Below are 22,091 nucleotides of genomic sequence, written 5' to 3' on the forward strand. Positions count from 1 at the left end.
CATTACAAGCTTTTATTCTACCAAGCAATACCTATTTTACCACAATCCACTGATGTTACTTTTTAACCGATAACACAAAGATAACGTTGAAGTACATTTAAGTCATCTAAACTTTAGACAGTAGAATAAAAATACTATAGATCCAAAAAAAAACTTACGTTTTTACATCCAAATCAATTTTGACCTAGAAAATTTCTGCAGGAGAAATCTAACTGCATTTTTTTCTACCGGCAGAGAAAGAGTCCTAATGAGCATGTGCAGTGTAGCTTGTTTCTGTTTTGAGAAATTCAGTGTGCCACAAGTGTGCTACAATTGCCACTGATGTTAATTAATATCATATTATAATATAAATCATATTCTTCTTATTAGTAGTAGTAGTAGCATTCAAAATGAATGTTCATTTGTGCACAGAGGAGTTATTTTTATAATCTTGAGCAAAAAAAAAATATAATAATGCATAATAGATTATCAGTTTGCAAGACATTTTTACACGTTGCTGTTTAACCATATTGGGGTTATTCCATCTCTATTCCAGTGTGTTCGAAATAAAACGTCCACCTGACCACCTCAGATCTGCATGAAACAATGCCAAGGGAAACCTACTGTTCTTAATGGAACTTATTATTTTATTATTATCAGAAAGGTTTATTTCTAATAATACTATTTTTCTGTTTAAAAAAAAAGGAATTATGATCTTTTAAATTTTTTCTAGCATTTAAAATTAAAAAAAACTGTCTACAAAACTGATAAAACTCTTTGAGCCAGATCTTCTTTTTATTTTAAGAATAATAAAATGTTAAATATCTGGGTCTAAGGCTCTATGTACATGGGCTGTCAGGAGTGTAACTCAAGCTAACATTGAAAGATGGATCCCTGAATCCTTAAAATAATTGGATGTCCAATCTCTGACAGCATTTAAAGGCCTGCAGAAACCACAGTTTTGCAGGTAGAGGACTGATATTTTATTTACAGCTTCTCTGCACTAGGCATATAATATTCTACAAAACTGTCAAAATCAGATGATTGGTTTAGAGATATTAAAGCTCGAATATAATACACACACACACACACACACGTCTGGTTTGCTATCCTCGTGGGGACATCCCATTGACATAATGCCCAAGTCAACTAAATGAAACTTTCTTTTATACCTAACCATAACCCAATTGTAACCCTGATGCTAGAACCACATTTTGAGTGACATGGATTTTGGTCCCCAGGAGGGCTGTTGGTCCCCTCCAGTATAGTAAATTTCAGATTTTGGTCCCCACCAAGATAGTAAGAGCCCGTACACACACACACACACACACACACACACACACACACACACACACACACACACACACACACACACACATTTTCATCCAACTTCAGTGGGAGATACCTCAGGTATTACACCATGTACCAAATCCAAATGAATCTTTCTTGAAAGAGCACATTTTTGTTAATATTATATCCAACATTTGTGGTAGTCTTCTCATTTTTTCAATATAAAGTTTTGAAATACTCATGTAGAGCCCCTCACATATGATGCCTGAAAAACATGTAAAAACAAAACTATATGTACCTTCATATATGACTTATAGGAATCTCAAATTTTGCACAATTACAATTAAGAAGTTTTTTTTGTTTTTTTTTTCAGACAAATCAAACAGAGTTAAGTGGGAGACGTTTGATGAACTATGATCCAGTGTTCACATGTATGTATAGATGTATAGACTGTTGTCACTAAGGACATAACAAAATAGGATGAACACAATAGTAAAGTAATCATCATAATTTCCTTGGCACACTGGCATGACTTATTGGGACACTTGGATCAATTAGAACTGGGCTTAATGTAATCACTGCCTTTTTTCATTGTACCATTGCAAATTTGTATTTGTCTATATCGGATTTAGTGTTTTTTCTCTTCACCTTTATAGTTGGTTTTCAAATAATATAAAAATACTCTACTCAGATTCAACAGTGCTGATCATGGGAAATTTCCACTTCATTGACAACCACATTACAAAATATTTTACAAAGAGCAGAACCGTTTAAAGAAGGCTGAACGACAAATGCCCTCGTCTGCAGATTTGGAGGGAAGCAGAGAAGCATTGGGTGCTGATTTGACTGAATCACTCAAAGATGACAGCTTTATTTTAAATAAATAAAGAAATAAAGTAGGACGTTTGAATATATCATCCGTAAAGTGCCTTGAAAAATCTCTAAAATCTCAGATTGAAATGTTGTGTGTGGGTGGATAATTCCCCAAAGCCCATCTTCATCTGCGTCTAGCTGGTTGATTTTCACGCAGCCACAAGGATTTGTCTCTGAACCACGGTGCAGAAATGGGACAGAACGAAGATACTCATCCTGCTTCTGATAAAAAAACATAATGAATATATGTAGGCTTACACGATAGCCCTGCAGGAGAAACTGAATGAAGTCTGCCAAGCCTGACATACTCTACACTGAATGCAGATACATTGTAAAAATCAGTCTTTTGTGGGATTTGAAGATGCAAACCTGGGGGGAAGAAAAAGTAGGACAAGACATATCAGTCTGTGAATGATGTTTGCTTTTTGCATAAACCTGCAAAAATACTCTGTGCTAATTCTCTCTCTAGAACCCCCATTAAACATCTTTTCCAGGGTCTTTCTCCACTCTGAGCTTAGTACATTTCAGCGATCCCCACACACAGACTACAGATGTAACATTACACTGCTCTATGTAGGTACTAAAGTGGGATTAAGCAGAGATTAACAAGCTCTTCTTAATTCTATTAAGTCGAACATACAGGTCCACCAGTGGAGAGCCTCCAACATATAATAATGTAAGAACACAGAAAATGTGCTGCCATAAAGAAAGACAATATAACGTATGTTGAAAAAAGTTTATTGTAAGGTATCATACAAACTTGTTATCGACAGTAAGCTAATTAGTCTTAGAGTATAACAATTACAACAATTATAACAGAATAAGTAGAAGTATGGAGCTAAATTCATAAGAAACACCCCCCTCTTCAGTTTTCAGATGGTTTCTTCCAGCGTAATAAGAAGATGGGAAAGTGAAGAACCTGAGGTAAAGCTGTGATTGAAAAATATACACAAGTACACACATATGTCATTCAAAATATTCAGATAAACAGTTTGCCATCAAAGGTATATTCACACAACAGTACACATGCTACAGTTTCTACCGAATTATTTAAATTGTATTATTTTGTTTCATTTTCTTTTCTGCATTCGTTTTTGAACAGTTTTATTTTGGCCTGATTATTCCCGACTTTTCCCGACTTTTGTGATTATGTCACAATCTTCAGCTTTTGCCGACTTAGAAGAAGAAAAAGAAAAATCTGTGTAAAAGAGTTTGTAGCAATTTATGTGAACTTACTTTTTTTTAAAATTTAAATGGATCTCACTGTGCATCATGACCCCTCAGACAGGGTTTTTACACAGGCCTGGAAGGCATCCATCAGATCTTTACAGGTCTCCACCCCCTTGTCTCTGACACTGAAACACAATGTGAGATTTTAAAAAAACACACTCATCAGTCTCTTCTCTTTAGGACCTTAATTTGAACTTGTGCTAATATGAAGACATGTAAAGCAAATGAACCCATCTGAAGCTAAATAGGAATATTTCTAAATATAGTCCACATCAAAGGGATTATTCAAGTTGGGTCTGATAATAATATATTTCAACTCTGCCTCCACCGTGGCTTTTATCTGCCTTTGGTGGAGTACGAGAAGATGAGTGAGTAATCTGTAGAGCAGCTGTACTGACAGTAATCACTGCTGCACGTGGACACGGACTAAATATCTTCTTGCATGCACGTAACATGAACCAGCCAGCTGGAATGTACTGGTCCTCTTCAATAGGGTTTACAAGTGGAAGTCTATTTTAAACCTCATATATATTTATGCTTCTCAAGACATTACAGTATGGGTCCCATTTGGATGTTGTTATGTTTAAAAACTAGTATGAACTCTAAGTGCAGTCTGTAGATTTCCCCACAGACACTTAAACTGGTTGACATGTTAATGTGGGCGCTGGCTATTGTGCATAAAAAGACAGGAAAGTGGCCAGATTATTAACCCAAATCCAAACACGGTTCATAAATCTTACTCGAGAGCACATTATACAAGGATATTTTATTCATGCACTGTCACACCGATTGGAAACAGCAATCAAGATCACTGATTCATTTTACGACTTTGAATGCAAGCACGGATTCAAAAAGAACTTTTATTCCTGTCAGAACTCACCATTTGTCAGAGTCCTCTTTGATTACCTGGCATGGTGCTGGCACAGCGTCGGCAAAGTCTGGCATTTTGACAGGAGAGAGAGTGGAGTTTGTGGAGGTGTGCTGCTGCAGGAGCTGCAGTCAAATATGGTTACGCTTTAAAAGGGATGGAGGGACACAGGAGGGAGGGGGGTAAGGGAGGAGGGGAGGAGGCATGACAGTGATGGTGTGTGAGAAGCTTAAGAAAGGAAAAAGTCAGGAAGTTAGGAGAACGTTATTTAGGAAGCGACTTTAATTTTGTTCCTTTTTTTTAGTGTGTTCAACTGAGTTCTGTGCCACTCTTACTCCTTTCATTTCCCAGTTTATTTACATCACTGTATATTAAGTACCTAATTCTTTAAATTCCCTTATCCCATTCTTTTGTTTGGCTGTCCTGCTAATGAATATGCAGATAACTGACCTTTTAAATCAACCACTGAGCATTACAAAGGTCCCCTAATGCATCCAAAATACTCACTACAGGGGGGGGTTAGCTTAAAAGATACCGGGGTTCCTGACTTTGTTTTAAAATGTTTTGTTGGCTTAAGGGGGCTGAGCTTAGAGTTTAACCAAAACAAGGTGGCTTTTAAAGGCAGTTAGTGTTAGTGTTTTTAATGCTACCCAAAGTAAAAAAAAAAAAAAAAACCTGTTTTTTCTTTTAACTCATCTTGACAACATTTTTCACACGCACACATAATTTAAGAAATCTGACATCATACGCACTCAGCTGTTTCTTCGACAAACTATAACCCACAATGACAACATATGGAAATTTTGAAAGTTATTTTGTAACCATAGTTATAATGTAAGATTTTACAGACTCTCATCATAATAATTATTAAAACTAAGGGAAAATACAGGGAATAATAGGAATAGTTCCCCAGAGCAGCTTCTTAACCAAAATTATGCATTTGATTGCTAGAAATCAGATATAGATATAAATCTTATTGGCCCACACAGTCCAAGAATAACTGATTATGATGCCTTTTCCCCCCACTTCCCGCTGATTTCCCCCCAAAATCAGCATCCCATCATTTGGTGTTACAGTTAATTTCACAGTGTCACAGGATACAGCTTTCAACATAACAGAATAGGTACCAGCATGATGTGTCCTCTTTGCATGCTACAGATAAAAGAGGGCATGACAAAACATTGGTGATATTTGCCACCTGTGCTTTTAAGCGGTATTTACAGTATGTGGTTATATTTAACTTGGCCACTAGAGGGCAACAAACATCCATATTCAGACAATAATGTGAATAATAACCTGCACAAATAGGCCTCCAGAGCGTGTGCATCATGGGCACACAAAGGGGTCCACATCTACATTCGGCAGTGACTCATTTAAAAGCCCGTTCACCTTTTGTGTAACTTCGCTAATACCTCATCTTGGTTGCATCTCGGTAGATGTGGGCAGCGTTTGGAGACAATGGCAAGTTATTATGATAATCAAGCCAATTAAAGTATCTCACGAAGCCGTGCTCAAGAGCGTGGACCTGTGTCTCAGCGCCACTGAACCCTCCTACTTTATAATGACTGTAGAATCCAGTGTGCCATCTGCTGGTGTAAAAGAATATGTGCATTGTGGGGTCTGGCAGACAGGTTCTCCAAATAATAAGATTAGCAAGAAAAAAAAAGAAAGATCTAAACAGATCTTGGCATGATAAAGATTATGGAAGGAAGACGGTACTTAGAGTTTAAATGATTAGAGACAAACTGCAGCTTAATTAAATTATTTCATGAAGCATCTCTTTGGAAGCAGGAAATGCCTCTGTACCTCAAAGTAGCTGGACATTTTGGATGCGAATGTGTAAAGTAACTGATGGAGGCCCGTAAATCTGATAATTACAGGGATTTTTTTGTTGCACTCGAACGCGTCTAAGCAAATCGCAGCATTCGCGGCGAGCAGGTGACTATTTTGTGTAAATTGATACGTAAAGGTTCAGAAAGGTAACAAAAAAAATCTAGAATTTGAGCAGGGCTAGTTGGCAAACTGAAAAGCGTGAATGGAGGTCACCGCAGACAGTGAGTGAGTCTCGGCGGAGACACAGAAAGGGGGAGAGGGAGGACGGACAAGCGGCCAGCCGCCTTCAAAAATGGCGTCTCCGGAGGAAAATGAGTAAAAAATATTAAAACGCGGCCTGCTTTCTTTACACTTCCTCGTTTGGGCTTTAAGGTTTTTCGTGCTCTGGTGGATTTTTTTCTCTCGTGAGCAACCTCGTCGTCGCTTTTACTTGTATGTACCAAAAGAGAAATATGGGGAGCGAGCATTTGGGGAAATAAAAGCAGCCCCGTTTTATTTTGATGCGTCGTTACTGACAGCTAGCATCTGCTGCTAGCTCAACAGCTCTGCTCCGAAAGGGGGGTGGGAACGATTTTGCATGCAAGGGAGGAAAAAAAGGGGGAAGAGGTTTTCAAATTGTGGATTTCTTTGCTCGTCTACTGGGGCTGATTGCTACCAACGTGGCTTGTCGATTGCAATCTTTTCTCGTGCTAGCAGCCTAGCCAAAACTAGCCGAAAGAAAAGGGGAGGAGAGACGGTGGAAAAAGGACGCATTCAAGTCAAATGTTTATCAGCATTTCGCCCATCACCGGCCAAATCCGCGGCATCTTCATCATGACCGTGACTGGTTTCAGACTAAATCTGCATTCGTGGAAATGATAAATGTGAAAGGCGTAGGAATAGGAGAAAGACTGGCTTTTTTGGAGGTGGTTGGATTATAACCCCGTAGACCCCCCTCTTTTTTCATCCAGCTTTCTCCTCCTCCCCTCCATTTCTCTTTCAATATGCTGTTTTCCACTCCTGAGGACTTGCTTATGAAACCGGGGAAAATAGTCTGAAAACGAGAACGTGAGAGACTGGATTTTTTTTTCCGTAACCTGCCCTGCGACGTTCTCGTTGCTTTCATCCTCATCGCACACACTGTACACCACATAAATGGATAGAAATTACCCGGGAACAGGATTCGGTGATTTGGGCGCAGGAGCAGGATGGAGTTACGAGAGAACGGCAAAAGCAAGGTATGCATTGGATTTAGACAATGTGCATGCATTAGTGCTACTTTGCACGGTGTGACCCATGTAAACAAATTGTCGCCATTCACGTATAGACCCATGCCTTGCTATTATGTGTAATGCATTGTCATCCAAACAGTTGCATAGTAATAATATTATAAACAGGAATGGATGAGTGTGTGTCGTGGGGGTGGGCGGGGTGGAGAAAGGAAAGGTAGGGGAAATGAACTGAATGTGATTGACAGACGTGGGTTTTTTAGGTAGACCTGGCAGGGTGGAGGAGGTGGTGGTGATGGTGGTGGTGGGGGGGAGGAGGAGGATGTCTGGAGTATCCATAGGAATTATTGTTCCCTGTGTGCAGGCCTGGACACAAACCCCCGATAGATGGATAGAAATTCATTGGATTGATAGGATCTGGGAAAGAGTGCAGACGCAGCAAAGCCATTCCAGCAGCACCCCCGATCAGACATCAACAAGATGAACTGATGCATATTAACGAGAGGATGCATTTAATTAAAGATTTCTTAAATAACCACATCTTAAAGAGGCGAAAAAATGGGGAAGGAAATTATTCACACAAGGCTAACGCAACAATCATAATTGAGGTTTTGGCTGTCTTTTTCGCCAAGCATGATCCAAATTGTGGGGTTTTTTTTGTTTTTTTTTTAAATTTTGGATGATTTGGGTTCATTTGCATAATAAATTGCCCCACATCCACTCTTGCGTCAAACATGCAGCTTGTCGTTTGCCTGAATAGTAAATTTCAATAAAATTAGGCCAAGGGTGAATGCATTTGGTGGTAGTGAAAATCGGCTGGACCCTGTAAGGATGCCTCTGTCTTTTTTTTAGCTTTGATTAGCCCTGAGAGCTAGCGCTCTGTTGCAGGGATGTGTATCGAGGCCTGTGCATGCAAACGTCATTGCCTCATGTATAGATGCACATGTGTGATATTTAAACCCAGATGTAGCAGCCGGATCACACTCTAAAGCCTTCGCGGTCCCTCGGGGAATAATATTTGATGAAACAAACCTAGCTAGTTGCTGATGTTTGCATGCAGCTTAGCATGCATTTGCGTCGGCTTGCACCATCCAGCTGTTAGCTCCATCATCATAATCAGTGCTTACAAGCATATTAATCAGTTGTCTTTGGTGCTCAGTAAGGAAACTGTATTTTTCACTCGGCGCACTTCCACGCGTTGGTTACACATGCTTTATGTAAATGCAAGGCTGGCCTTGCAGTTTGGGCCTAGTATCTGCATTTCTACTATAGCTGCTGTGCTCTGCTAGGCGGTGCTAACAGCAGCACAAAATGTTAGCATGTCATCTGGTTAGCCAGGCAGCCACGCATTTCATCTCTCTTTTGTAAAGCACAGTACTGCCAGTGGAAGCTTTTAAGATTTAAGCAGGGAGTTGATTTAGATTGGGAAATGACAAATTATGCAATGAGTGTGTCTTCTGATTTCATTATAATAATTGCAAATTAGCTGTTCTTTTATTTTTGCATAGCATGTATACAGCTGGTTTTAAACATTTGCATATGGTTTAATACATTTGGATGTAATGAACAATTCTGTAATCCAATACTTATCAGAGATTTGCTTTACACCTGTAGATCACGTCCAAGAAGCGTGAAGATATTAAGGGTTTGCCCCTAATGAGTAGGGCTGGATGTAACATCATTCATTAAATGAGCGACCTGCATATTAGATGTGTGTTTTTAAAAGGTAGACCCCAGATCAGGAAGTGTTTCCTCATGGGTCACGTTGTGAGAACAGATTATGTTTTCATAAATTCTCATATGAGCGAAATTACTGACAGTTCACAACCCCTCCTCACCCATCCTCTCTACTCCCATGTCTTCCCAGTCTTGTATATGGGAGTTCCAGATCATCCCACCCAGAGTCTGAGCTCCTTCACCGGCAAGCTTACGCCACCCCACACCCTCTGCAGGGCTATGCCACCAATCACCACCCAGGGAGCTCTGGCCAAGGCGGAGCTTGGGGAGCAGCTGGACGGAGTTTGGGTAAGATAAATGTCATACCTTCCATGTCACCACCATAAGGGGCCCTGGCAATGAATTATTGTGTCTGTCCATACAGGCCCTGGCAGATTATTGTCATTGAAAAATGTGCACATTATCGCTTGGATGAGTCAAAGCCTTGGATGTTGAAGCTTGTGCTCATTCTCATACGTTTTTTTTTTTTTTTTTTTCCAATGGTTTATGAATTATGTATTTTTTTTAGATACAGCTGGAACTTCTACAGTTCCCTTTTATATTCTTTGCTTTACATCAGGTTTGCCAAATAAACCTCTTGAGAAGTTAAACCTAATTTTCTTACTTTACGTACATCTGAGCAACTGGCTTTTTTTTTTTTTTTTTGTTAAATTGATTGATTGATAATTTTTATTAATTAATTAATTAATAAAAAAATGCAATCTTGATCTTAATCAGTGAATAAATGTTTCATTGTTCTGTCTTTCTTTTCTAAAGGTTTGTCTGGGCTGTTTGATACTGGCCTCCACCACGCCAGCCCCTCTGCTCCCGATGCCTCTGTCATGAATCTGATCTCAGCCCTCGAGTCCCGGGGTCCCCAGCCTCCGCCCTCTGCCTCCTCCCTACTATCCCAGTTCCGCACGCCATCCTGGCAAACAGGTGGGGCTATGTTAGATCTTCCCTGATGTGCTGACATTCAAACAGGCCCCACAGTCAATATGACATTTAAAAAAAAAAACGCCCAATGTTTGCCCATCATTATTATTCTGAGTGTGTGACTATGTGTGTTTTATCAAATATTTATTGTACTTGTCTATAGTTTTCCCTTTGACTTGATTAATTTTAAATCCTCTTTTTTGTTTTACTAATTAATTTATGTCAGATTTTGAAATGATAGCTTGAAGGTTACTGAGTAATTTTGCAATGTCTTCCTTTTCTTAACAGCGATGCACACGCCTGCTCCTCCTGAACTATTCATCTCGGGAGCCCTTCCTGGCTCTGGCTCTTTTCCCTCCTCCTCAGCTCTATCAGCCTATCAGCATCCGGCTTCCTTCTCCAGCCGTTCATTCCCTGGTGCCTCCCTTTCCCTCCAGGACACACCCACTTTCAGTCCAACATCCAATGGTCTGCTCTCCCCACATGACCCCCTAATACACATAAAAGCCCCATCTCAGTCAAGTCTGGGATTTGATAGACTCCTGTCCTCACAGGGTGCTGCTGCAGCTGCTTACAGGGGCAGTCAGGATCCCACAGGTGCCACATCAGCCCAAGCGTCCTCTGCCAGGCACCTGCAGTCACACCAGTTCAACTTGCTGTCGTCACAGCTACAGGATCAGTCCTCCCAGCTGTATAATCCGTCAGTCTTTCCCTCAGCCCAGCCCCAGCCTCAGTCTCAGTCCCAGTCTAACTCTGCTCAGGAGAGGGCCGTGCCTCGGCAGGACAGCGTTATCAAACACTACCAGCGCCCCACGCCAGCTCAGTCGCAGCTCTCGTCCTCTGCTGCCCACTCTCTTCAGCACTACCTCGGCTGTTCAGGGCCTGGGTACCAGCAGATCGCCACCCATCACAGGCATGCTGGACTTTCTTGCAGTCCGTTGGGAGACCAGAGCCCCTCATCTGACCACAAGCCCACCTCCCGCACTGAGCAGTATCGGTCAATTAATCAGCCTCCCTATTCCTCCTCTTCCTCCTCCTCCTCTTCCTCCTCAGCTGGGAAAGGTACCAAAAGCAGCTCGAGCAGTGGCTATTCTTCTGGCAGTTCTGCATCATCTTCCAGAACTCCTCACACTCCCCCTTCGGCTTCATCCACCTCCTCTTCCTCCTCTTCCTCTTCTGCCACCTCTGGGGCTCATCCTTCCAACTCGATTCCCACCTCCACTTCCAGTGCAGCCCCTTCCAGGCAACAGCCACCCCCTCAGCCAGCTCCGCCTCCTCCAGCCCCTCAGCAGCAGCCTCCTGCCACCTCTACATCAGCTCCCCAATCTCTTCCAAAATCCTGCCTCTCAGGCTATGGCTCTCCTGTCCCCCCAGTGAAGACCCCCACATCTGCTCTAACTGGTCAGACCCCACCGCAGCAACAAACACAGTCATATTCCCCTAATCAACCCCCCACATCTCACCTGGCTCAGTCCTACGGAGGCTTTAGTTCACCACAAGCTCAAGACTTGAGCTCAGGTACTGGAGGGAAAGGCTATGGAAGTCTGGGAGGACGAAGCCAGTCTTATTCCACTGATCTATATGGAACTGACTCTGCTTATGGATCACTTCCATCCTCTCTGGGTGGAGCTGGAAGCCCATCGCTAGGCTATGGAGCCCCAGGCCACTCACCTGCCCTTCTAAGGTCAAGTGGTTCGTCAGGCAGTGGAGCATCTGGGGGAGGAAGCAGCAGTGGCACAGGAAGTGGAAACTCTGGGTCAGGGGGAGGAGCAGGAAATGGTCTCACCAATGAGAGAGGTGGAGGAGGTAGTGGAGGTGCGTCTTACCATATCCCAGACTCCAGCCCCTCTCCATCAGGCAACTCTGGCATCATCCGTCCAGGGTTGCACTCTCCAGTACCCAACTGCCCTACTCAATCTCCAGGAGGACCAGGCTCAAATAAATACATTTCCTCAGTTCTTTCCCCGACTTTCTTAGCCTCCCCACAAGGCTTCCCTGACACCAGAGGTCCCAGCTCCCAACCTCAGTCGTATCACTCCACCTCCTCCAAGACGAAGGCGGACACTTCTATGCTAGGCGTGGGTTCTCAGAGATCTCAAGAGGAAGTAGATGACGATGATGAGTTCTTGATCCAACATCTGTTGCAAGCCCAAGCGAGCCCTGCTCCTCAGGCTGCTCATCACCATCCTCAACAACAGCCCCAGCAGACATCTCAACAAACACAGCCTCAGCCCCAGTCAGTGCCCCCAACCACTGATTCAGGCAAAGGGATGAGCTATGACATGAGTAAGACTCCTGAGGAGAGGTACCACCCGCAGAGTGTCATACGTACCCACAGTGCCACAACCACTGCTGGAGTAGGAAATGCAGGTTCTGGAGGGTCCATCTCAGGGCTGGATAGCCAACTGGAGATGTCACTGAAGAAACAACAGCAGCAACATCAACAACACCACCATCAACAGCAGCAGCAGCAAAGGAACGAGCGCTCCGTGGGAAGCAGCAGGAGCAGCGGTGGGAGAGGCAGCGCTGAACAAGTACACTCCCACCTCCATCACCATGATAACTTAGGCTCCGTAGTCCACTATGGCCGGGGCGACCCATACACTCAGCACTCCCTCGCTCCCCAGCACTCCTCACACACTCAACATGTGTCCTCACACTCGCAGATACCACCACACACCCAAATGGAGCTCCAGAAGAAGCCACAGGAGCGTGCAGAAATCCCTTATCCACGGAAAACACCTGAGATCCAACAGCAGCATTCCCAGTCTCAAGCTGCTGCGTCCCTGATGGACTCTCCCACCGATCAGTCTCGTCAGCCGCCACATCTGCTCCAGTCGGTGCTGTCTCACACCACCCGCAACAAGATGGAGCCCCATCCACAGCACCACAAGATGGACTCTCATCGGCAACACCAACAGCATCACAAAATGGACTCCCACCCACAGCATCAGCAGCACCAGAAGATGGACTCCCACCAACATCAGCAGCACCACAAAATTGACTCTCATTCACAGCATCAGCAGCACCATAAAATGGACTCTCTCCCCCAGCAGCAGCAGCACTCTATTAGCCAACAACAAGCTGTAATGGATAATACTGGTGGGAGACTTGGCTCGAGTAAACACCAGCCTCAGTCTCAGTCCCAAGCCACCCAGCTCCAGCTTCAGCTGCAGTCCCAAGCTTTGGAGGTAGCAGCGGCTCACTACAACCACGGGCCCCCGCCACATCAGCACGAGCAGAGCCAGGTCAAACAAAGCTCTGTGGTCTCTTCCCTGGACATGCTGGAGCGCTCCCTCTCCCAAACCTCCAGCACAGACGTCGCAGTTGCAGAAGACAGACGTGGCGGACCGGGCAGCGCAGGAAGGAGCGGAGCGAGTGGCGAGCGCCACCGACAACAGCAGCAAGAGCAGCAGAGGCAGCATGCGCCCCACCATCAGCCTCCCCAAACCCACCACTCGCAGCAGCATTCAGCCTCTGAACTCCACTCCTTCCTTACGGAGCCTGATATCGGCTTATCTACCCCGTCTCACATGCATCACCTTTCCCAGCACCACGCGCAGCAGCAGCAGCATCCGTCCTCGCAACACCAACAAACCCACTCTCACCACCCACATACACAGCCCCACCCTCAGCAGCCTCCTCACCCTCATCATATACCCCCACCTTCTGCTTCGGCCCTCTCGCAGCCTCAGCCTGACCCACAGCAGCCGCTCTCAGCCCAGCTCACCCCTCAGCAGAGCCAGCTGGACCAGCAGCGCTCAGAACAGCACCAGTTTGACACGGTCAGCCCCGTGGAGAAAGCAGACCAGAATCAGCAAAGTAACCGCTTTGTACCCTTAACGTCTATCTGCTTCCCAGACTCCCTGCTTCAGGATGAAGACCGCTCCTTTTTTCCAGGAATGGAGGACATGTTTTGCGCAGAGGACTACAAGTCTAGCTGTGCTGGTGGTGCAGGACCAGGGCAGGAAGAGATGAATGAAAGCCACACCGGGCAAGAAGGAATGGATGCACTGAAAGCGGGACAGAGTGCAGGTGGAGCAGGGGGAAGCAGTGGCCCAAGTTATGACATAATGGGTCATCATGGTGGAGACCAGGGTTATGAACCTTACTGTCATGGCTTGGATGAACCTACCAACAACACCATGACCCTGGATCTAGACTCTCTTAAAACACATGAGCTGCCTTCAACTGTCAACACTGAGCAGCTAGGTTTGATACAGTCACAGGCCCCAGCGATGGGTATGACCTCCAATACAGCTGGTCCCAACAATTCTGGAGCTAAAATGTCCTCAGGGCCTGGAGGAACGAACGCGGGACCTGGTTCTGGAGGTCTCCAGTCTCCCATTTTTTGCTCATCTCGTCCCAAGAAGCTCCTTAAGTCTAGCTCTTTCCACCTGTTAAAGGAGCGCAGGGACCCCAACACACTGCCTAAGAAAAGTTATGCTCAAGAGTACGAGTTTGAAGACGATGAGGATAAAGCTGACCAGCCAGCTGACATCCGGCTGAATAGCCGGAGACTCCCGGACTTGTTGCCGGATTTGGTGTCCAGCTGCAGAAAGGGAGGAGGAGGAAGTGGCTCTCTCAGCCCTTTAATGGGTGACATTGATTTCTACCACTCCTCTGGCTACTCGACTATGGGTTCACACACACTCCTGCCTCCAGAAGGACCCAAGAAGAGAGGCCGAAAGCCCTACTAGGCCCAAAAGAGAGGGTCCTCCAAGGCCAAGAGGGAGACCCCGCATCCGTCCTATGCCTGAGCCGTACACTCCAAGAGGGATGATGGGGGAGATGGGCGGAATGACAGTAGGAGGGGGATTCAGCGTAGAGGGGCGAGGGAGGGGTAGGGGCCGTGGAAGCCGAGGCAGAGGAGGAAGAAGGGAGGATATGTATATAGAAATGAGCGGGAAGGAGCCGGATCAGATGCACCACCATCACCTCCATCAGCAGCAGCAGCCGCCACAGCAGCTCCATCACCAGCCACAGCAGCAGCAACAGCAGCAGCATGAGCCAATTCCACCTCTCAAGGTCAGTGGGATTCTGCCAGGAAAAGGCAGGTTTGACGCTAATAAAAGTACAAAGCAAACACTAGTTTGTTTGTTTTTTTGTTTGTTTTGTTTTTTTATTGTGGTCTGATGGTGGTCACTGTAAAATCCCATATAAAAGAAGGGGTTCACATATAAGCCCTGACTTTAAATAACGTAGATTTACTGATGTGATAGCAGGGAGTGTTACCTGTGTGTGGATGCTTCTTATTGGAGTCGTGAGCCAGCTGAAGGTTGCTGTTTGTGTTTTGTTTGTTTTTTTTCCTCTCTGTCTCCATTTCATTATTAGTCACTGTCCTCCATTTTTTTTTCCTAGTTATTATAACTGATTATTTCTTAAATTTAAAATTAATTTATCTTGGGTTTCTAGATTTTTGCCAACTACGCCTTTACATTCATGCAAAAATACAATTAATATGAGGTTTATTCTCTTTTTATTTTCAGATCAAGTTACCCATTGGTACTCTGTCCTCCTCTGATGCTTTGCTGAGGACAGATTCTTTGTCTGGCACGGACCCTGCTTTGTCAGACGGCTCAGTTGGCTCTGCTCCCTCACTTGGTTTAAGTCCCGGACCTCCCTGCAGCACTGAAAGCACCAGAAGTCAGGACAAGATCAAACAGAAAAGCCAGATGATGGGTGAAGGAGTGGATGACGAGGGGCTGGAGGAAAGGGTAACAGCTACAGGATTTCATTTTTGCTGTGTGAAGAAGAAAATGTTGAAAATTGCTCAGGCTGAATTTAAATGAACATAATTTGACTTTGTGGCTCGATAGTTTTTGTATTTGATCTGAATTAGAGGTTCTTGTTTTGTCTTTCTTTTAGGGGGATGAGAAGGACTCTGAGTCCAAGGCTGGTTTTGTTGCTTCATTTCTGGATTTCCTGAAAACGGGAAAGAGACATCCAGGCTTGGACATCTCACCGGGAATGGAACCTGACAATGGTGAAACTTCACCCTGTAAATCGGGAGGACTACGCTCACTGTCTCCTGCACCACCTCCACCACCACCACCGCCCCCATTTGGGGATGGTGAAGGTAATGGAGGTCTGGCTTTGGGCAACTGCCCCAGCCCCAAGCGTTTAGAAGATGAGCTAAAGAGGAATCTGGAGACTTTGCCCTCTTTCTCCTCCGATGAGGAGGACTCAGTGGGAAAGAACCAGGACCTCCAGAAGAGCATCTCCTCAGCAATTTCTGCTTTGTATGACACTCCTCAGCTGACATCAAACATCCAGCCCCCGCTACCGCCTCCCCAGTCTCAAAATCAACCAAGTCAAGGCCCTCTTACACCCACAATGCAGCCCCCGACGCTTAGCCCACAGCCTGCCATGCACACCCCCCACACCCAGCCCCAATCCAACGAACCAGATGTCCTTCAGCCAGAAGATGTAGACATGAATGAGAATAAGGAGGAAGAAGAGGAGGAGGAAGAAGAAGAGAATGAAGAGGAGAGAAGCACCGGTGGCGATGAAGAGAGTGATATGACGGAGGAACCACAGCTGGAGACCCTGGGTGCACCAAAGCTTGATGGTAAGAGTGGGAGTTGCCTTTTAGAAATTTAGTTTAGAAATTCCTTTAATGTGTTTGTAAAAAGAATTAATGGTATTGAATTTCTTGTCCCTCCTTCCTTCCAGCTCCTCTCCCTGAGATTCCTCCAGAACCCACAACTCCTGAACCTCCCTCTGTTCCTCCATCTCCTGCTTCATCCTCGTCTCCTTCTCACTCTCCCCTCCCTCCTCTCTCGCTCCCCTCACCCCTGCCTCCAGCAGAAGAACAACAAGAGCAGGAGGACTCCCAGCCTCCGAGCCCTGTCGCCCCCACACCTCCTTCCCCCCCACCTGCACCTCCCACACTGGCTACTATCCCACAGCCTGCCACCCCTCCTCCTCCCCCTCCTCCTGCTTCAGCCCCTACTCCAGCTCCAGTCTCCCCTCCTCCTTCTGTAGCTCAGAAGGAGTCTCCCATGCCATCTCCCGAGTCCCCCGCCTCTCCAGAAGAGCCCCCAGCTCCTAAGATCACCTCGCTGCATCTTGCCCAAAAGCAAGAAGATGCTGCCATTGTTGGAGAGAGCGAGGAGGATGAGAGTGAGAGTGGAGGGGAGGGCATCTTTAGAGAAAGGGATGAGTTCGTGGTGCGTGTGGAGGACATTCGAACACTCAAGGTATTTGTATGAATCTGTGAAATTTTTTTTTTCGTTTTTTTTTTATTTATTTTTTAACCTATATATTAATCTTTATGTGGCTACGAAGACATCAGTAGAGTTTTAAATACAGTAAAATAACTGATTGTGTGTTTGGATACAGCTGGCCTTGCAGACAGGCCGAGAGCCTCCACCTATCTGGAGGGTGCAAAAAGCTTTGCTCCAGAAATTCAGCCCAGAGATCAAAGATGGTCAAAGGCAGTTCTGTGCAACAAGTAATGTGAGTTCACCCCACGCCCTCGCTAATGTACCTTCAAACAAGTCTGTTTATATGCTCTTTAGTGTTCTAGCCATAATATCATAAAATAATGCAGTGTATGATATACAGGCTTTACGCCTGTCTGTATTGTTATATCATCATCAAATTTAATGGAACTAAAAATTGTTCTTCATTTTCTGGATCAGTATCTTGGATACTTTGGAGATGCTAAGAGGCGCTATCAGCGAATATATGTCAAGTTTCTGGAGAATGTCAACAAAAAGGACTATGTCAGAGTGTGCTCCAGGAGACCGTGGCGCAGAGCCACACCTGCTCTCAGGTAAGAATGTTCTTCATGCTGAAACCCATGCCCATGAAGAATTTGAAACAAACTAGAGTAGATCAATGATGCGACTACCATCCAATCATTTCAGATATTAGGGGAAAAAAGCTGGTTGTTGATGATCGAATCATCACCGTTTTTCTGGACTTTTTAACAATTGAGGACAGGATGAGTAAAAACCCCTCAATGTTATACTGTGTTGTAGTAAATAAAATTGATTTCCTCATCCTACAGACGTCAGTCCCTCCCCAGAATGGCGTCCCCTCCTGCCACTCAGGTGCCATCAAGAGTAGTGGAGAAAGAGGAGAGAGTGGCTCCACCGGTCCAGCGTGAACAGAAGGAGAAAACAAGAACGGCGACCACAACAACCACGACGACGACAAAAGAACCACGAGAGAGGAAAGAGCTCTCAGCTGCTGTGCCTAAAGCTGAGGAGAAGGAGAAAAACCGGGACGCAGAGAAAGAGAGGGAAAGGGAGAAGCGGGTGCAGCCGCAGCAGGAGAAAGCGGAGAAACGTGCAGCGGAACGAGGTAGGACGAAGGAAGACAGGAAAGTGGTGGAGAGGAAGGAGAAGGAAAAGGCCGAGCGACCACCCAAGTCCAAGCCAGCCAAGGTGAAGGCAGAGCCGCCGCCCAAGAAGAGGAAGAAGTGGCTGAAGGAAGTACCTTCATCATCTGACTCAGACTCATCGGACGAGGCAGCTAGCGAAAATGAAAGTGAGACCCTTCAATTCTTTCACTGTAGATGTGTTTGTTTTGGGGTTTTTCATATTTTAATTAGTGTGATGGTAGAAGACTCCGTTTAACACTGGTTCTCACCCACAGTGCCAGTGAAAGGTGGAGTGAACAACCGTGCCATGAGGGAGATGTTCAGGAGTTACGTGGAGATGCTGGTGAGCACGGCCCTGGACCCTGACATGATCCAAGCTCTGGAAGACACAGACGGTGAGAACCGCACACACATCCTTCTCAACATAATTACCAGTTTTATGTTAACTGAAAAATAAAGAAATAATTATCAGATGCAATTATTAAGTGAGAAAATCTCTGCTCTAACTGGGTTAGCCTGTCTGGTAGCTCACTTTTCTCTAGCTTAAATATCTGCATTGAAACAACTGGGTGGAGGTATTTTCATAAGCAGAAAGTTTGGGCAGGTTGAGTAAACATCACCGTTTCTGTCAAGTATCAGCTGCCAGGTTTTAGGTCGAAGCCTCCGGCTGGACAAACAGCCCACACGTTATGAGTTTATGAGCAGTCCAGATAAACCAGTTGTGACAGGTTAGGGGGGGAAGCCCTGGGAGTGCATGAAGAACTGCAGCCAGGGAGAGCTGCTTTCAGTTTGCTGCTGGCATTAAAATGATTGGCAGCTACATGAATGATGACTAATGAAACGTCTTTTACATTGATTGGCCATCAGATGAGCTCTACCTCCCTCCGATGAGGAAGATTGACAGCATCCTTAGCGAACAGAAGAGGAGGTTGTTGAGGAGAGTCAGCATGAGCTCTCAACACCAGGTAATCTGTGAATGTGCTGCTTATTTTTCTGTCCCTCTGGCTCACATAATAGAAGGTAATAAAAGTATTTTACACTGCTCTGTTTTACCGCCTGTAAAATATGCTGATGTTTGTGTTGGAAGAAACCTATTTACACTTTACACAAAGTCAAAGTGTCTTAAAAGGTATTTCATTTTCTTCTGGATGGATCTTATATCATGTTAGTCACCTCCAGCTTACAATAATGCCATTTCTGCTTCCTGTGCTACTTTTTTTCACCCAAGGCTCAGATTGCAGAAGGTTGCCACAACACACCAAAACATTAGTTTGTCATAATAAGAAGATTGGAATGAGGAAAAAACCTGTTTTTGTTTATGGAAATGAGAGGATGCAAATTTAATGACGGATGCCTTAAGGGTGACAAGTACCCCTGGTGGTTAAAACTGGTGGATGGATCTCATGCTTGACTTGACATGAAGTTGTTTACTTGTTTGAGCTTAAAAAGCTGTTAAATCTGCCTAAATTTTTTTTTAAATATTTTTAACCAATTCATATCCAGATTTTTAATTATTATTGTATGGAGGGCGTTTGAAAACCACTAGACTAACAGATAACTGACACTATTTTCTTAACTAATATTTTAGTTTAATTTTTATTTCAAAAGTATAGTATTTATTTTTGTATTAGTTGAATACAATGGTTTAGCCAACTGATAACCTTGGTAGACCCTGTAACAGGATGCCTGCAGGTAAATGAAATGATCCTTGAACTCGAGGACACTGGTGTTTTTTGTGTGACTGTTTTGTGGCTGTTCCTCATTGCCCCTCTCTCTACAGGAGGTCCTGCATGCTTACCCCCAGATAATTGTAGACCCCCTGGATTCAGGAGTGGTGAGGGTCCGGCTAAGCGGCGATGCTTACAACCGCAAGACCCTCAACAGAGTCAAGAAGACCCTGCCTAAACCACAGGTGTGCATTATTTTGTGTTTGCTAAACGCTATGAATAGTTAGAAATCCCAGCGTACAGCAGTACATCTGTGCACAGTTCTGTGAAATTTTGTGTGACTGTAAATTTTGTCAATCACAAAAAAGCCTTGAACCACGGTAGTCACTGAAGTCACTACACTGACAGAATTAATCATTACTGTGAAGGGTGGTAGGTGGACACAAACACCTGTTGCAAGTTTCCAAACCTAGAACAGCAACACTTAATTTTACTTTACTTTTTTTTCCATAAATAATCTCACTAAAATTGACCCCAGCAATAATCAGAGTTCTTTTTAATAGGACCTTAAATTGTCAGCCGAGTCTTATCGGATCTACAGTCTCTACCACTCCCTGCATCATTATAAATACCACACCTTCTTACAGTGCAAGAAAGAGGTAAGAAACCATGTTGTTTCTGCTCATTTTGAAGCTTCTACTTCCATGTGTTTAGTTTGGTTACAATTGTCTCTCCTTCCATCCCATTCTCCCAGACCAACACCATTGAGCAGGCAGCTGAGGACCCAGGCCAAGAGGAAGTGGTGCAGCAGTGCATGGCCAACCAGAACTGGCTGGACAGCCTCTTCAGCTCCTTCATCGAGCTGCTCACGCTCAGCACCAAAGCCTGATTCAGCCACATAAAGACACAGACAGTGAATTAAAGTAAGAGTATTTGAAAACAAAAAAGGAAAGAGATGGATCCTACTGTACAGCCCCCTCCCCCTCCCCTCTTCAAATCTCTAAGGCCCTTGATGAACACGAGAGGGTCTGTTGACGTGACCTCGGACACTGGCCTGTTTTTTTTTGTTTTTTTTTTTTATTTGTTTGTTTTTTGTTTTCTTGTTGTTGATCAATGATTAAAGAAATGTCTTACTTTGTGAGAAGGGGACCCCCACTCGTGGTCACAGGGCACCGAAGGGTCAAGAGGAAACTGATTGTTTTACGGGAAAAAAAAAAAGGGAGAGAGGCAAGGTGGAAGGACAAAGAGGAGGATCGCCAAGTCAACGTGGGAGCCACTGACATCCTGTTAACTGTGTGTCATAAAGACAATAGCTCAAAGAGAAACTATTACCGCTTAGTTTTTACATAAATTATTTTTTGAAAAGACTAACATCAGCTGTTGGCTTTTGAAAAGATTAGAGGAGGGCGAGGATGCTTTTTAAAAACTGCGTGCGTCGCAAGCAGCGTGATCGGGGACTCACTCGTCGGCAGATAGAAACCTGAAATGTGTTAATAAACGCTCTCTCTCTATCGCTATCTCTCATTCTGTGCTATGTGAAGGGCAGCACCAGTCAGCTGTGTGATAATATATAAACACATTTTTATTATTTATATGAGGAGGTTTTTAACTTAAGCTCTCACAAGTGCTGGTTTGCTGCCCTTAAATGCTTTTTTTGTTTTTTGGGTTTTTTTTTCTTTTTTATTAAGAGTTGTTTTCCACAGGTTCAGTATACAATCATAACCCACATATCCAAGTCGTCTTCCCCTCTATCCAAAAAAGACCAGACGTTGAGACAGACATGTATCAAATACAGTGGGTGTAAAATAACAGCAAAAGGAAGGAGAAAAAAAAAAAAAAAAAAGGACGGGGAAAATAAGGAGACTCTATTTGACTCTTTACATTGTTGTGCTTCAGTTCAATCATCATTCATGCAGGTGCAAAGAAAAAGAAGTAAACTGTCCATCTCCCACGTGGGAAGGAGGAGTATAAACGAGGAATATTTAAACATGAGATAGGCATTTCATTTTTATCATTTTGATGTTTGTGCATACTATGACTTATTTTGAAAACAATCTAATTTTCCATAAAAAAAGGAAAACAAAGATGTGTAAATACTGTACAGTTCTTGATGAAATTCTTTGTCCTTCTGTACATTAACTCTCCTGTATTTGAGAAAC

The 22,091-nt window shown here is 44.2% G+C and overlaps 1 protein-coding gene and 1 long non-coding RNA gene across 2 annotated transcripts; one reads left to right on the plus strand and one right to left on the minus strand.

Annotated features, from left to right (window-relative positions):
* Window positions 1-2,864: 2,864 nt before the first annotated feature.
* Window positions 2,865-4,448, minus strand: LOC120728567. The gene is made up of 3 exons (XR_005694742.1): window positions 4,253-4,448; window positions 3,379-3,497; window positions 2,865-3,072 (listed from the first exon to the last, which is right to left on the minus strand). It is a non-coding gene; the product is annotated as an uncharacterized LOC120728567 (long non-coding RNA).
* A 1,368-nt stretch (window positions 4,449-5,816) lies between these two features.
* On the plus strand, window positions 5,817-21,855 carry LOC120728557 (proline-rich protein 12-like). Its single transcript, XM_040023572.1, is given in 16 exon segments — window positions 5,817-7,290; window positions 9,149-9,306; window positions 9,775-9,936; window positions 10,222-14,624; window positions 14,626-14,961; window positions 15,423-15,650; window positions 15,802-16,504; window positions 16,609-17,135; window positions 17,278-17,394; window positions 17,580-17,713; window positions 17,951-18,432; window positions 18,541-18,660; window positions 19,133-19,230; window positions 20,046-20,177; window positions 20,496-20,591; window positions 20,687-21,855. Coding segments are annotated over 16 exon segments (7,914 nt in total). The 5' UTR covers window positions 5,817-7,207; the 3' UTR covers window positions 20,822-21,855.
* The last annotated feature ends 236 nt before the right edge of the window (window positions 21,856-22,091 follow it).

This window comes from Simochromis diagramma, unplaced genomic scaffold, assembly GCF_900408965.1.
Source record: "Simochromis diagramma unplaced genomic scaffold, fSimDia1.1 OVJJ01000208.1, whole genome shotgun sequence".
Classification (NCBI taxonomy): domain Eukaryota; kingdom Metazoa; phylum Chordata; class Actinopteri; order Cichliformes; family Cichlidae; genus Simochromis; species Simochromis diagramma.